The sequence below is a fragment of the Seriola aureovittata genome, chromosome 17 (assembly GCF_021018895.1).
Source record: "Seriola aureovittata isolate HTS-2021-v1 ecotype China chromosome 17, ASM2101889v1, whole genome shotgun sequence".
NCBI classification, from domain to species: Eukaryota; Metazoa; Chordata; class Actinopteri; order Carangiformes; family Carangidae; genus Seriola; species Seriola aureovittata.
In genome coordinates this window covers 14,210,788-14,227,194 of record NC_079380.1, presented here as the reverse complement: position 1 = coordinate 14,227,194, position 16,407 = coordinate 14,210,788, and the positions used below count along the sequence as shown (strand labels likewise).

At 41.5% G+C, this 16,407-nt stretch overlaps 2 protein-coding genes across 2 annotated transcripts; both read left to right on the top strand.

The window, feature by feature from the left end:
- The first annotated feature begins 1,415 nt into the window (after nucleotides 1-1,415).
- Nucleotides 1,416-9,447, top strand: si:ch211-256e16.3 (kelch-like protein 20). The gene is made up of 12 exons (XM_056401973.1): nucleotides 1,416-1,511; nucleotides 1,837-2,091; nucleotides 2,197-2,331; nucleotides 2,408-2,599; nucleotides 3,629-3,772; nucleotides 4,384-4,570; nucleotides 5,195-5,341; nucleotides 5,505-5,633; nucleotides 6,968-7,144; nucleotides 7,262-7,408; nucleotides 7,517-7,682; nucleotides 8,603-9,447. Exons 2-12 carry the CDS (start codon nucleotides 1,858-1,860, stop codon nucleotides 8,757-8,759), a joined length of 1,815 nt encoding a protein of 604 aa, XP_056257948.1. The 5' UTR covers nucleotides 1,416-1,511; nucleotides 1,837-1,857; the 3' UTR covers nucleotides 8,760-9,447.
- A 345-nt stretch (nucleotides 9,448-9,792) lies between these two features.
- LOC130185488 (cytochrome b-c1 complex subunit 2, mitochondrial) lies at nucleotides 9,793-16,196 on the top strand. The gene is made up of 15 exons (XM_056401974.1): nucleotides 9,793-9,810; nucleotides 9,955-10,059; nucleotides 11,597-11,695; nucleotides 11,864-12,013; nucleotides 12,310-12,374; nucleotides 12,485-12,541; nucleotides 12,692-12,816; nucleotides 13,110-13,207; nucleotides 13,398-13,455; nucleotides 14,123-14,218; nucleotides 14,335-14,534; nucleotides 14,661-14,741; nucleotides 14,851-14,927; nucleotides 15,049-15,202; nucleotides 15,867-16,196. Exons 1-15 carry the CDS (start codon nucleotides 9,808-9,810, stop codon nucleotides 15,948-15,950), a joined length of 1,452 nt encoding a protein of 483 aa, XP_056257949.1. The 5' UTR covers nucleotides 9,793-9,807; the 3' UTR covers nucleotides 15,951-16,196.
- Nucleotides 16,197-16,407: the final 211 nt, after the last annotated feature.

Genomic DNA, 16,407 nt, shown 5'->3' with positions numbered 1-16,407 from the left:
TGGATCTTATGCTAGGTAAAGTTAGAAAAATGTATTAATCTGGATTGTAGTTGGTGTTATGTTCAGAAATGTACAAGAGTGCCAAAGGAAAAACAGTCCAGTTTGTTTTCAGACAAAAAGGTCAGATAAGCCCGCTGTACACTGGCTGCCCACCACCAATGTGCAGACAAGGTCAACAACTAGCTGGTGAACATAGTGGAGCATTTAGCAGCTTAAGAAATGGTCATTTTTCTCAGGGGTTTCTTCACCAGATGGCCAGAGACATGACTCAGATTAATTTCTAATGTTGGTCCATGTCTGCTGGATGTGTAAATAGGAAAGTAATATAACGCATGCTTCTGCTTCCCGTGTCAAAAGCTGCCACCAATCTCCACCAATCCAGTCGCTGCCATGTGTGCAAGTGTTTACTTTGTGGGTGGAGATGATGAAGAGAGAGGCAACCGGTGCAGGATAGAAAAGGGAACTGATGAGAAGCCACTAAGGTAATGTAAGAATGAGTTTATCAAAATTTTTGATTCCAAAAATAGAGGGCAGTTACTGTGATTTTGTGACAAAAAATATGAATATGAAAAGGTGAAAAGGATGAAAAAAAAATGTATAGTAAGTCTGTAGTTAATAAATTTAAAATGAAGCTTGGGTGGGTGGCTGAGTGATGAGAATTTACCAGAGAATTGAGGAGATAAAATACACTCATGTTTAATCACTACATGTATAGGGTGGTGTTTTGTTTAAACACATTCAAGTTCATTGTCATTGCATTAAGATAAATCTACATACATACAAAAAATATGTTTGCAATAAAATAGGCTCAGACTTACAATGTGGCAAAAATAGCATTTTTCCTCTAGGTTGAGGAGCATAGAGCTTAAGTGAAGGAGGTAAGTTATTTAAAAACAACAAATGTGATAATGTCAGAGCTGTTCCCCAAGGCCAGACAAGCTAAATCCTGCCCTGCAACTGATTGTTAATATGTTTGCATAATCAGCTAGGTAAACATGCATCAATGCTGTGTTTACAGCTCCTAAGTGGTAAAATCAATAAATACTGCTGAAAATGTGTTCCCTAAAAACTTGCCTGGATGGTAATTCAATCTTGTTAAGACATTTAAGTTTAAATACATACAAAATATTTTTTTTATTCTTATCTCAGCATAAAATTTGCAAACAATATATATTTTTTTTTTTTGCAAAAACACATGTCCATGAATGTAAATTCACCAGTCATAGACTAGACGACATTCCTTAGTATTTTAAGTAGATTGCACATTCTGTACTTATTTTTCATGTGACATTCCTGTCCACTGTGTGTAATTTTTCTGTTTGGCTTTGTTTGTTTGTTGTTGCTGCTACTTGCACGAAGCAGAAATTTTGAGGGGATGAACTATCTTGACTTGGGCTACATAGGTGGGAGGGGCTTCCGGTGGCTGCTGCTCTTTATTGCCGTCTGACGCTTCACCGTGTGAATGTGGGAGAGTGCGTTTGCACTGTAGTAGTCACGATCATGTCTAACAGGTAACGTGTTTCACTGTCACAGCTGTCTGTACGCCGTATGTCTCCTCCTGAAACGACTCATTAGTTTGACTCGGTAGAAACCAGCTCGTTTGCGCCGCCAAGCCGCTCCTTCTGAGCTAAGCCTAATTAGTGAGCTAAAAGACAATCTCAGACTGCCTCTCTCATCGCCTTGTTTCTTCTCTTGCGACTTATACTAATGTCATTCTAACATTAGAGCTTACGGGGGCTAATTTGCATAGAAAAACATGACCGGTTACCATTCAAATCGTGGTTCGGTGTCATAATCGGACGCCAGAGTCCTAACTGTCTCTGTATTGACTCCCAGGCTTGCCTAGCAGAGTAAGACATGGCTGAAATTATTGCAGTCAACGCCAGTCTGCCTTCTCCCTCCGCTATGAACGTCACCTTCCCGCTGCAGGAGGACTACCTGTTTGTGGAGACCAGGCACCCCAGCACTGTCCTGCAGGGCCTGAACAGCCTGCGGCTCAACAACGCTTTCTGTGATGTGACTCTGTGCTGTGGAGGACAGGAGTTCCCTTGTCATCGCATTGTGCTGGCCTCTTTCAGCTCCTACTTCCAGGTAAACACAGCTTTCCTCACAGCTATGTCGGTGACGGGCACCAGTTCATGTTTATCTGCTAAGGAAGTCATGTGAACAACAGCTGTTTATTGTGTTTCCCCTCAGGCAATGTTTTCCACTGACCTGATAGAGTCCAAACAGGAGCGGGTTGCCATCAATGGAGTTGAACCTCAGATGATTGGCATGCTGGTGAGCTACGCCTACACATCAGAGGTCTACATCTCTAAAGCAAATGTGCAGGTAAAGTATCCACTCTCACCTTTTCTCTTTTCTTTGAAACAACATGTGTGCTAAACACACACTGAATCTGTCGTAGGCCCTGCTGGCAGCAGCCAACCTGCTGGACGTGATGGCTGTTAGAGAGGCCTGCTGTCGTTTCATGGAGCGTCAGATGGACGAGATGAACTGTGTGGGGATTCACTGCTTTGCAGAGGCCCATTCTTGTAAGGTGCTTGAGAAACGCAGCATGGACTACATCCTTGAGCACTTCAACAGTGTTTATCAGCAGGTGAGAGGCTGATGGGGCCATGTTATATTGTCACTGTAGTCTCAGTGTTGACTCCTGTAGTCTGGCATGTTTGCAGCAGTAGCCAAGAGCAATGTCAGATACACTCCCAATTACAGGTGGATGTGTTCTTCAATGGTCGTCTAGTTAATTTTGTATTGTGATAATGTTAAATAGTAAACACTATCTTCTGCCACAGTGTATAGATAAAAGAACCAGATGGGAATGTCTGTTTTATGTTAAATTAATGAAAGAAATATCCAAAAAGATAGAAAATACTCACTGATTTACACCATTTCCCACAATGACCTGAGGGTTTACCGCAGTGTCTTTAGCAAATGTAGGTCACCTAACTAGATTCAAAGACCAAGACTCCATAGCTATCGTTGAAAAATTATTTTTATGAAATAAAGCATTCATCGTCAGGGTGAAAGAGCGCAGGTGCATTTTTGCGGCTCTAATTATCATATTGCCCAAACATACTCCCTGAACCAAAATCAATCCTAAAACAGAGACAGCTTTATATTAAAAGTCTTCGTCATCGTGTGCTCTTCACTCTTTGCTATGGACTAGACGAGCGGCTCAATGTTTTCCCAGTGGATGTCAGGTTGTGATGTGGAGCTATTAAATGTCAGTGAACATGTGTATGAATGTGAAGTCGATCAGTTTTTTTTTTTTTTTTTTTGTTTTTTATAGGTGAATTTTCTAGTTATTTCAGAACTATTGTGTAAAAACTAGCCAACATCACCCGACCAGGATAATGGAGCCTGGCAGTGTTGTGGGTTTCATGTGTGACAGGGGTTTAACAGAGATAATCTACCTGCCTGTCAGCAGTTGAACCAATGGCTATGAGTGATTAACTTCCTCTCTCTGTGTGTGTGTGTGTGTGTGTGTGTGTGTGTGTGTGTGTGTGTGTGTGTGTGTGTGTGTGTGTGTGTGTGTGTGTGTGTGTGTGTGTGTGAGAACCAGGCGTAAGTTGTCACTTAGCCAATATTGAATGAATCCTGCTCTATTTCTTCCCCCCACGCCCAGGAGGAGTTCCTGTCTCTGTGTGTGGACAAACTGACAGAAATCATTGCCAATGACCAACTCAATGTGCCCAAAGAGGAGATGGTGTTTGAGGCCGCCATGTCGTGGTTGAATAAATGCCCCACTCGCAAACAGAGCTTTGAAAAGGTCAGACTCGGTATAGACATGTCATATGAAAATGCACACAGTTCTCCATCTATTCTTGTTTTTTGTTGTGGATGTATTGTAGCAGAGATTGTGGTAGCACTGAGCATGTCTTTGATCAGTGTTTGGGCGAGGATAATCTTAGACGTTCATGGCCCACTACAAGTATGTGTTGTTGTATCAGGAAAACTGAGTCTAACCTTATATCTATTTCTATCAGCAGATATTCTATATGTACTGTATTTTTATATATATATAAACTTGAATGAAAACAAATGATCAAATATACATAAAAGGCTGCTTATATGACTTTAACTTGACTTGACCCAAGCATTTCCACTGCATTATTGCTTCTTAATAAAAGTATTCACATCAATACCGATAAATCTGTAATAGGCCAAAAACGGTCGGGCTGTACTTTCTTGCTTTCCAACAAGAATAGACTCACCTATGCTTGGTCGGCTCTTTCAGTCATCCACCCATAGATGCTACGTATATGAGTCTCAAATTCTCCTATTGGATAAAAGTTATTTTAAATTAGAGATACAGTGGCAGCAACTAAGATGAGCCGTCTGAGTTAATCAGATTTCTCTCCTTTCATTTGTTTCTCATAGGTCCTTGAGCATATCCGCCTGCCTCTGATCAGCCCCTACTACCTCCACGATGTGATCGAGTCTCTGGAAGTGGTGAAGGAGAACCAGGGCTGCCAGAGGCTCATCTCCGAGGCCAAGGACTACCTGCTGCTAAAGGACCGCCGTGGAGAGCTCTACTGCCCCAGAGCGAGGCCTCGCAGGTCCACAGGTAAACATACTCACACGTGCACATTCAGAACAACTGAGAGCCAATGCAACTTGTATTTTCATTATGGGTAGAGGCTGTGCCTTTGACCATCTCTGTCAGCCTAGTGTGTTTTCTTTTTCTACTTTTTAAATGTTTTTTTTTTTTTTTTCTTTTTCTCTTTGGTCGCACTTGAAATTTAGGACTTTGTAGCTTGAAATATTTGTATCTTGGTGTCACTATAATACATTAGACTTTTATTGGCACTCATTTTCAATTATTAAACTGGTTATTAGACAGCACCACCCCCTTCACTTTAGGTGCCTAGTCAGTTAATTTTTTTTTTTTTTTTTGTAAAAATGCCAGAAGGGCCTCGTTTACAGCTTTTTTTACTGTTAATATTTGGTTATGAATATGTGGCTAAACATTTTATGACATTAAACCACATATACTTGGGCATGGGCATTTAAAAGAAACTTTTTCTGGACCAAACGATTGAACTGATCAATGGAGAAATGAGTCGACAGAATAATCGATAATTAAGGGAATCATTAGTTGCAGCCCTACACACCACTACGTTGTATCCTACTGGGGAATGCCTCGGCTCACTTCTCTCTGTTCCTCTCCCCCCTGTTGCCATGGCAACAGGGACAGCTGAAGTAATAGTGACAGTTGGCGGGGAGGACGACAAAGTGGTGCTGCGCAGCGTCGAGAGCTTCGATCCTGTGACGAATCAGTGGAAGAATCTGGCCTGCCTGCCCTTCGCTGTCAGCAAACACGGGCTGGTCGTGTCAGGTGGGGAGACGCTGTCAGTTTCTTTTGAGATGAAAACTCGCTCATAACTGACTCCACATTGTGTCTCCTCAAATGAGCACAAAGCTTAGATGTAGTGCACATGACAGGTGACATGTTTCTGTCCCTCCACTCCGACCCCTCCTCCCTTTCTGTCCCTCTGTAGACTCGACCCTGTATTTAGCAGGAGGGGAGTTTCCTGACGGCTCAGCCAGCAGGGAGATGTGGCGCTATGACCCCTGCTTCGACTCCTGGATGGAGATGGCGCCCATGAATGTAGCTCGATCTGAGTTAGGTAGGGCTGCCGCATTATACTATGTGCAGTATACTATACCATACATTTAGTCAGTTGTGCTACTACAACAACACAGCCACAACTGGCCCTTCTTTGTCATGCTCTGAAATCTTACATCACCACATCCTTCAGTGATTTCCACTATATGTTCATTCACTGTTTGTTCTTTTCCCATAACTCAGTCTTATGTCTCAGCATTTCATGTCTATAGTCATATTTTAGATGCACTTTAGCTTGGAATTCCTTGTTTTTAGTTGCAAATGTTGTAGTCTTCATCCCCAGCTGGCGCTGACTCAGCTGACATTTTTGCTATTGCTACATAGCCAGCGCTAGTAAATGTAAATGTAAATGTACTTTATTTATAAAGCCCTTTACAACAATCCTTTCGGTGTACCAAAGTGCTTTACAACAGATAAGTGAAGAGATAAATAAATGAAAAACAATTTAAAAAAAAATAATAATAAAAGAACAATAAGAGCAATAAAATACAACAAAATTAACAGCATTAGTGTTAACAGCTGTTTACATACCAGTGTAGAAGTTTAGTATGAATTTATTTGGCAAGAGCTGTCTCCAGAGGTGGACAGCAACGCCCATGATTACTCTTGTATGGCTTCTATTTCTACCCTTTTTTTTCTTCTACCGGAGTTAGCATGCTAACCAGCGAGCCCCGACCTGTCCTGTCCCTGTGAGTGTAGCGGCCAGTCTGCCCATAGTTCAGCATGAGAGGATGAGGAAATAGCGCTGATCAGAGGGTGTATTCTAACCTCTTGTTTCATCTATTTCATCCTTGCTTGAACTGTTTGGCTGTGTGTCGTATCCTAGTTCCTGCCACACACTGAGGGCGAGAAACACTTAACTCCCTCTGAATGGCCTCCTCTCCCCAAATACTAATGAGGGCCTGGACAGTTTGGCCAACAAGCATTCTTCATTATTATTCATTGTTAAAGCACTAATTGTCCTGGCTGATGCAGATACAGAAGAATTTTTGGTCACTGTTGTTACATCTGTTTTAGTCGTCCTTGTTGCGATGTGGTGACACAACTACTTGACTGATCCGGATCAGCCGCACTGTCGGCAAACTCTTAAGGTTCCTGGAACATTTGTCTGAGCAGTGCCAGGAACTTGTCCTCAAACTGGGCAGAAAGCAGTGAAAACAAAAGCAGAACTAGAGACGATGGCTAAAAGTAATGACATGTTTTAATGAGTTGAGGCAGTACAGAAGCACATTTAGAAGCTCTTGGATTAAAATATAGGTCTTTATGTCTTTCATGTTTAAGTGAAACATTGTTATCATTGGTGACTCATTAGTGAATCTCTCTCACTCCACTCAGGCCTGGTGATGCTGGACGGGTTCGTGTATGCAGTGGGAGGGTGGGAGGGAAGGTCTCGTCTGGACTCGGTGGAGTGCTACAACCCCCACACCAACTCCTGGCAGTTCACAGAGTCTGTCAAGATGGCCGTCACAAGTCCGGCTGTGGTGGCCCTGGACGGACTGCTCTATGTTACTGGTATGAAATGGAGGTTTTACGCATGCATGTTATTACTGAGGTTGTGCTTTTTATTTTATTTTATTTGTTTTGTTTGTTTGTTTTAGAGTAACCATGTGTCTCTCTTTGTCCTGGTAGGTGGAGCAGTTTTAGAGGATGGAGACGGCACAGACCTCGCCCAGGTGTACAACCCTAAAACCTCGGTATGGACAGAGGTCGCCCCGATGCAGATCGCTCGCTCTGGTTCCGCAGCCTGTACACTCAAAGGAAAGATCTATGTTATAGGTATTACACTTCTCAGCACTCAGCCTTCAACCTTTTCTAGATTCACAGTGCTCACCAGTCAAGACATGCAGTCTTTTCTGCGGTTGAATCTCTCTTTCCTTCTCCCAGGCGGATGGCATGCCTCGACAGAGAACACAGATAAGGTGGAGTGTTACAATCCCAAGACCAACCAGTGGACCATGTGCGCCCCCATGAAAGAACGGCGCTACCGGCCCGGTGCTGCTGTGGTGGATGGAAAGATCTACGTTCTGGGAGGAGAAGAAGGCTGGGACAGGTGAGGGGCTATCCAGAAAAGTTACTTCTACATATAATGGTCATCTAATCTGTTGTACCTGCATTTCAGAAATTGGGACTTGGGTCTATATTTACTGCTTCACACCTTGTATTTCACGATGTCACAGGATCTGGGAACAACTTAAGGCAGAGATTGCAGACATTAATATCACTGATTAGTTAAACACACATCTTGTGTCTGCCACAACTTGTGTACAGCTTCAGTCACAGTAAGCAATCACTGAGTGCCACAAGTATCAATGATAGGCGAGGGATCGACATTTCTTGAAATGTTTATATTTGTGTGTGTGTGTGTGTGTGTGTGTGTGTGTGTGTGTGTGTGTGTCTTCTTTACAGGTGTTCTAATACCCGTTGATTACATTAACCGTCATTAGGCTATTCGTCTTTAATTGTAACAAACTTTGCACCTCAAAGATGGGAATATTTCCACAAATAACATTTGAGTTAAATGATGAAATCAGAGAAGAGCAAAAATGAGGCTAAGACTATAAGGCAAACAACATGAGCTTCGAACTGTTTTCAGACTTGGCTTCATTCTGTTAAGAAGACGTGACGAGAATGGAGCAAAGTGTTTCACCCTGAAATTTGACAAAAACAAAAAATCATAAAGACCCACCAGCGGGAGCCAGAGAAGGGAGGGATGCTATGTTTGAGGAGCCAGGAAATCTTGGCAGCATCTTTCAAAAAACACCTGAGCAAAATTCTGCCTGGTGCAGAAACTCTGTATCTGCAGATCATCGGGGGTGAACAAAAGGGGCGTTTGGTTCCTGATTTAGTTCCTGTAGATGTAAAAACAGGAGGACAAACATATTTACAGCCTTTCTTCTTAGGAAAATGGGGCTGTTTGATATAACTGTTGAATTCACTGTGGAGTTTAATTCAGTTCATTTGTACATGCAGATATCACGACACTATCGAGAGGTTCTGTGATGAGACCGACACCTGGGAAATTGTTGGGGAGATGCCCACCAGTCGCAGCTGGCTCAGCTGTGTGTCTCTCCAGCTGAGGAAGGATATCCACATGAGCAGCTCTCCTGGGACGCCAAATGACAACTGAAGCAGGATATCGTGGAGGAATCTTTCCTGTTGTCTGCGCCCTCTTCGGAGCCAGTGCACTACAAAGCTCAGAGCTGTGGAAACCAGCAAGCTGAGAAGTGATGCCTGGATTTGCCATACCACTGTTTGAGCTGTTACTGATGGCAAAAAGTAGTCATGGTTTTTAAAAAAAAATTAAAAAAAAAAAATCATTGACGCTTATGGAATGAGTCTCACTCACTTGGTGTAGGGAAGAAGGCAATGTTGATGTCACATGACCTCAAGTAACTGTAATGGACGAATCAGTCAGCAGTCAGAACTTACTTTCTGTATGATGTGAACATGTGTGGGTATTGTTTTTATGTCCCAGCACCTCTAATCTGTGAAGATCTTCCCAGCCAACATAGTGTATTTTTGTATCATTATTATGTGATGTATTTATTGGGGTGTGACTAGCTGTGAGAATGACCGTTGAAAAAAATAGTAAACATTTCGCTCTATCAAAAGAATTGAATCGTGAATATTTTCAAAGATTACCTGTGAAAAAGATGGCTATACGTAAGCAGTGTTTTTGTAATTAAACTTTGTAAGTTTTGAATGATTGTCTTTACTACCTGTAACATGTTCAGTATATTTTTGTATTGTAGTGTGCGTCATGCATTTTAGTGAATTTAAATGCAGTTGGGTTCTAATAAAAATGTTTAATTCTTTACTGTGAATGATGGTGTATGTTATTTGTTTTTATTTTTTTCTTCTATTTCACAGAATAGTCTTAAAACAAATACACTGTGACCAGCAGTCATGTAGTACTTAAACGGTTAATTTTTGTAGACTACCAATTTGTTTTGTATGTTCAGTTCCCAACCCCCAAAATAAGTTCTTGCTTATTATGCCTTCATGTTGGCGACAGCAGCATGGAGACACCCTTGCCCCAGACATTTTTAACCAAAGCCCCAAAGGAAAGACTTTATAAAAAAAAATAAAAAAAAGTTTGTTAATTTGCCCCGTTAATATACATTATCTCGTAGTTGTGAGATATTTTTATTTATTTATTTTTTCAGAATTGTAAGATGGTAAGTCATACATGTTACACACGAAAGTCAAAATTATGAGAGGCAAGTCTTCTCTGTGAATGCAATGCAATATGAAGCCGCGGCAGCGGCTGAAACTCCTCATCTTGCCATCCTAAATCATCTTTGCTGTGCTGCACGGTGCAGTGGATTGTGGGAGAGACGTCAGCCCGTCGCCATATCTGTCTTTCTGTACCGGCTGAAGGAGAGTCTGGAGTCATGAGAGGAATCCGCTCCCTGAACAGTCTCCCCGTGAGTCCCGTGTTTTCTGTGTTTGATCTGAACTGTGTCACCTACAGGACCTAAACTTTTGTCGTTGTGGTTCTCGACCTGTTTGAAAAAAGAACCCACTTACCCGTAGTTAGCGCGGTGGCTAGTTAGCTTGCTAGGTGGCTGGCTAATGCAAGTTTATCTAATTTAAGGCTAGCTCGCTTGGTTTTACAGCCGAGTTAAGTAACACCTTCTGGCTGAATCATTCAAATGTACTGTAGGTCAGATAAAATGCAGGTGAAGTGCTATGAAATAGCTTATTTCGGTTTAGCTTAGCGGCAGTTCATAGCTTCTTGTTTTCTGCTGAAGGTCATCTCTGAACTTGTGAACCCCCCATTACTTCATCCAGGTATCTTGAAGGGAACAACACCCCGGCTTTGGTCATATTTTGGTGAAAGGCTGACATTTTACCGATGCACTGTCAGAGCAACCCCAGCCTGTGTTGACAGGACACATGCAGTGATTGGCCTCAGTGTAATATATTTGCACGGGTCGTTTCAGGTCGCCCACCTTACTTTAAGACAGGCAGGTTGTCAGTGTCTGCTCTTTGACATGCCGTAGAAGGATTTGAACATATAGTGCATGAACATTAAGTTATCAGCTGATGGAACAAATCAAAGTATTATTTTGGGTTATTTTCAAGTAAAAATATATGTGAATGAATATATTCATTATAGATTAATCTGGCGATTATTTTCTCAATTAACCATTTGGTCTGTAAAATGTCAGAGGATAGCTAAAATGTCCATCTCAGTTTCTCAGAGCTCAAGGTGACGTCTTTAAATGCCTTGTTTTGTCCGATCAACAAGTAATCAGTTTAATTTGATACAAAGCAATTTTGACCTTTTTTGATGATTAATCAATTATCAAATTTTCAGTCAATTGACCGATCTATTCTTGGATTTATCGTTGCAACACCCCCTAAAACAACACAATGTGTACTAGACCCCTCTGTTTGCAGTTACATGTTGTCTGTAGGTTGTGACCAGGTCTATCAGACAGTGATTTCTTATTCCGTGTTTTATCTGAATCGCTTTTAGAGCCACAAGGGGTAGAATTATTTAGTAATATATAAATATCGATAAAAGGTACACAAAATAAATTATACAAACATAATTTAGTGTTTTCCTATCCTGTTTGTCAAATGCTGACCCCTCATTTACTTATAATTCTGTTAGGTAGATGACAGGTGTTATGAAACATCAGAGGTTGTGCTAATCTTCGTGGTGGTAAGATTTGTCCAATCAAATGTCAGCCTAACTTTTGAGGAGCACTTGCACTTGAACCTCTGAGGAAAAGTATACCATTCTCTAACTGGCTATTTAACTGGAGCCTAATGTTTACACCACTTGAAGCTGTGCCACTTTCACTTAGACATCTTGTTAGGTAAAGTCAAGATAGTTGAAGTAGTTAAGCACTTTCTTGTTCTTGACGCCCATTACCAACGAAGAGGATGCTCTCACAGGAAATGTTGCTTAAGAAATCATTCTCTTTAATTTGGTGTCACCTTTGACCACAGAAACGTTGCTACGCTGCTGCCAGGAGGAGTGAAGCTCTGACTGAACCCCTCGCAGGCCTGAAACCGTCCACGGCTGCAACTTCCCCTCAAAATGTCCATGTAGGTGCTGCTCTTGTCTACATGTGAATATCCATTCAAGGCTGCCAAAACACTAATAAAGAATCAACAAAGTTTAATCAGGAAAAAGGAGAGCAAAAAACACAGTAAAATTAACATCTTGACTGTTTGATTACAAGTTCCCAGTAACATTTTTCTTTGCTGCTTCAGGTGTCGAAGCTCCCAAACGGTCTGGTGATAGCATCACTGGAGAACTACTCCCCCTTGTCCAGTGTGGGTGTGTTTGTGAAAGCTGGGAGTCGCTATGAGACTGTGGAAAACCAGGGTGTCTCTCATGTGCTACGACTGGCAGCAAACCTGGTGACGTGAATGATTTTGTGAATGTGTAATGGGAAACTACAGGGAAACTGTAAAGCATGTCTGCAATTCTGTTCAGTTAGCTTTATGGTTACTCATACAGTGACATACTGTAGCAAAGATGGCCACTGACAAATTAGATAAAGCTATCACATTTAATTTACAACATATTTAATGAGAAATTAAGAACACAGTTTTAATGCACTGCATTTTTTGAAGCAGCATCTCAATCCATTAGCCTGACAGTTAACCTTTCTCACATGCAGTTGTTCAATTCAGATAATTTTTTCTTTTTATAGACTACCAAGAATGCATCTGCCTTCAAGATCTGTCGCGGTGTGGAAGCACTGGGGGGCAGCCTGAGGTCAGTGAGGGTACCCTCTCCACATTCTCACACTAACCCTGCTATAGATAAATAGGTCTAACCATAACCTCAGTCTAACCATAACTGAACCGACTTCCTTTACTGTGCAGTGTGACATCATCAAGAGAGACCATGGTCTACACCGCAGACTGTTTGAGAGACCACCTGTAAGTGCTCCCATCTTCATGTCAAGCCTGAAATTAAGTTATTTTTACTTACTTAAAACCTACGGTGTTTTATGTACATTTTATTAAAAATCCTCTACGGTCGTGTTGATGCCACAGTATTTCTTACCACTCTTGTTTCTGTGTGTCCAGAGATTCATTATTGGAGTTTTTGGTCGATGTGACCACAACTCAGGAGTTTCGGCCGTGGGAGGTAGACGAACTGACGTCCAGGGTGAAGGTTGACAGGGCTCTGGCTCAGCAGTGTCCTCAGATAGGTTAGTATCAGGAGCAAAGGTTCAGCTCAGTGTTTTCATCATGGGAATTCCAATCACGCAGCAACATTGAACATATCTGACAAGTGCAGGCAATTAATCTTGTGTTAGTGCTCCCAAATAAAAACAATAAATGGCAAGCTGCTCATAGCTGCAGATCGGGCTGTTGATTCTCAGATACATCAGCTTTATGGCGATTTAACAATATCATTTAGTTGAGTCCCTCGGATCTAACTCGTGGATGCCCAGTTTTCCTCGGCTGAAGTTCGGGTCTCTTTTTCCATTTTCTCCCACAGGTATAATTGAGAAGTTGCATGAAGCAGCATACAAAAATGGCCTGTCCAACTCTCTTTACTGCCCTGACCACATGGTCGGTCGTGTGTCCTCTAAACAGGTATGAATCTTTGTTTTGTTCTATTTCTGTACTTAGGAAAATAGTTAATTATATGGTCTTGAGGGGAAATCAAGTTACATTTCTACGTCGCTCTCTGCCCTCTTGGGGAGAATGATAGCAACTTATTATTTGTTAGATTGTGCGTAGATCTTACCCATCTCTCCTCCTCTTCCTTATCCTTCCCCCGTAGCTGCAGTCATTTGTTGAAGACAATTTCACCACTGGCAGAATGGCACTTGTAGGAGTAGGTGAGTGACTACTAGTGCTGTCTAGTCTGGCTGTATCACTTCTTTGCAGCAGCTTTCCTTTCACACCAGGCTTTGCTTATCGAGGCTCCATTTTACCAACTGATGCTTAGCTTTCTGATGTCATACCAGTCTTGTTGAAGTGAATTAACTTTGTGTGTGTGTTTGCACTGAACCAACCTCTTTCACCTTTTTTTACAATTAATGAATGATTACTTTGGCGCTTATCGCTCCCTCTCTTTTTCTTTTTTTCTTTTTTTTTTTTAAACATGCACTCTTAACATTCAGCAATGTGACTGTGTTCCAAGTGATTAAACAAATTGGTGGTGTTGATTTGAACACACTGGTGAACACACACATTAGGGAAAGTATTTTCCGAATGAACTGACATGAGCAAGATTAACTGGGTGACAGGACATGTCGTTTTTGATAATTTTTCGTTTAATTGCCCAGCCCTAGTGACACCAATGGTTTTGTTATGTGTGGATTTTTGTGCATGTGATAGCGCTGACTTTGCCTGCAAACAAATGCTACAAGTGTTGGCACGACACATCACGCTAATATGGCAGTTTCAATCCTGGGAATGTGTGGTATTTTTCAGTTCATGAAAGTGCTCTGTGTTCCACCTCAGTTGTATGTTAATGTTGGACTCTCTGATTTATGCGTCCAGGTGTGAAGCACTCTGTCCTGAGGCAGGTGGGCGAGGGACTCCTGAGTGTCCGCAGTGGGGCAGACACACCTGTGGTGAAATCTGTCTACCGTGGAGGTAAAAGCCTGAGTTTAAAAGTGACAATTCCCTCTTTTAAGATTCATACTACATTATTGTCATGACACGTGTGTGTGTGTGTGTGTGTGTGTGTGTGTGTGTGTGTGTGTGTGTAGGTGAGCTGCGAGTGCTGAACAATGACGATCTGGTCCATGCACTGATTGCCAGCGAGGGTGCTGTGACAGGTAGTGCAGAGGCTAATGCCTTCACCGTGCTGCAAAGGATCCTGGGATCTGGTCCACATGTGAAGAGGGGCTCCAACATCACCAGCAAACTGAGTCAGGGTATTGCCAAAGCTACCGCACAGCCCTTTGATGTGAGTTGGAGGACTTCAAACTTTAATTTGGCATTTGTGGTTTTACTCTGGATTACTGTATTGCATTAGTTCTGAATGCGGAGAGTTTTGTCTCCTAACATCAGGTAACCTCTTGCTATCTTTCAGGCCACAGCCTTCAATGCCTCGTACTCTGACTCTGGCCTGTTTGGCGTCTATACTATTGCACAAGCTGACTCTGCAGGAGAGGTGATGGCAAAACTCACTTTTTCCAAGACAAATGTAACCTCATCTAAAATGTGCAAAGATGGCAGAATCTGCATTTCATTGAACTTGTGCTTGTTTCTGTCCTGTGCAGGTGATCAAAGCTGCCATCGCTCAAGTGAGAGGCATAGCTGAGGGAAATGTGTCCGAGGCTGACATCACCAGAGCAAAGTGAGTCCACGAAGAAGAAGAAGTTTTACACCAGACGCATTGTTATTGGTGCAATTTTCACTGAAATGTGCTGAAAGACAAGTTTTGAAGAATATGTTCTGTGTTTGACATTTTTTCATAGAAACCAGGTGAAAGCAGAGTACCTGATGTCAATAGAGAGCTCTGAGGGCCTGTTGGAGGAGATCGGTGCTCAGGCTCTGACCACTGCAGCCTACCAGCTCCCTGACTCTGTTCTCCAGGCCATAGATGCTGTCACCCAGGATGCTGTGGTCAAGGTGAGTGCTTTTTCTGTAGAAATGATGATAGGATTATTTTTTAGATGCTTTGGAGTCATAATTATCCAATTATGGCTCAGTATTTTCCTACATTTTCTTTTTATTAACGAAGACAACAATAATCTAGTTTAGTTAGAGGGCAACAGGGCATTTAATAAATCAGACTGACAATACATTTTTCAAATGCCACCTGATGGAATACATGGACCGGCCTGTTGTGCTTATACACAGATATTTCAAGTCGGTCAGATCAATAAAGAATAACATTTTTCAATCAATTTGTGTCACGTTTCAAAAATATTTAAAATATTGAATAAAAAGTGACAGTGCTAGTATAGCACACTACATAGTAAAAATTGACTACCCAAAAAATGAATGCAGAAATAAGTGAAGACAAATATAGAACAACCTATTTACAAAAACACAAATTTATTAATCCAAATCCAACATCCAAAGTTACTTATATATTTTTATGTTCAACGTTCTTTATGTAATGATTGCCAATGGATTTGTGTACTGTTTGAGTTGCAAATTGCAACATGGCTTTAAAAGTAAATAAAAAATAATGTAATTTGTGATAATGTATTCATTGACCAATAATGCTCATTAAATAACTCAAGGAATGAATTAAAGAGTTGATCTCTCTCCTTTTTTTTTTTTACAGGCTGCGAAAAAATTTGTGGATGGCAAGAAGACCATGGCAGCTAGTGGACACCTCATTAATACACCATTTGTAGATGAAGTATGAAAATAAAGAACAAGAACCGTTGATTTTAACCTGGGCATGCTGTGCCTGGCTGCTTAAAAAGGAAAGAGGACCCCAAAGCCACAGCCTCTTGCAACAATTCATTTGATGTCACTAATCATTTGTAGTCTGTCCTGCAATATGTGTAAGCTCCAATGTGGAGCCGGAGAATCATAATGCAATATTCTTTGGGGTTTTTGTCAATTTAACTGTATATCTATGTAAATTAAAGTTATGACGGTAAAAACAGCTGGTTGTTCCTTGAATTTGTATCTTGGAATGGATTCAAAGTTACTGTTGGTTTTGAGGATGTGTCAGGAGTGTGAGGCTGGTCTGAAAGAAGTTTTACCACTTTTATATTGATATATTTACTGATGTATTGTTCCAATCATCAGCCTATAGGGGGACCCAAAAGCACAAACATGACCTGGTAGGGTTCTCTCGCAGGATTGAAAGTTTC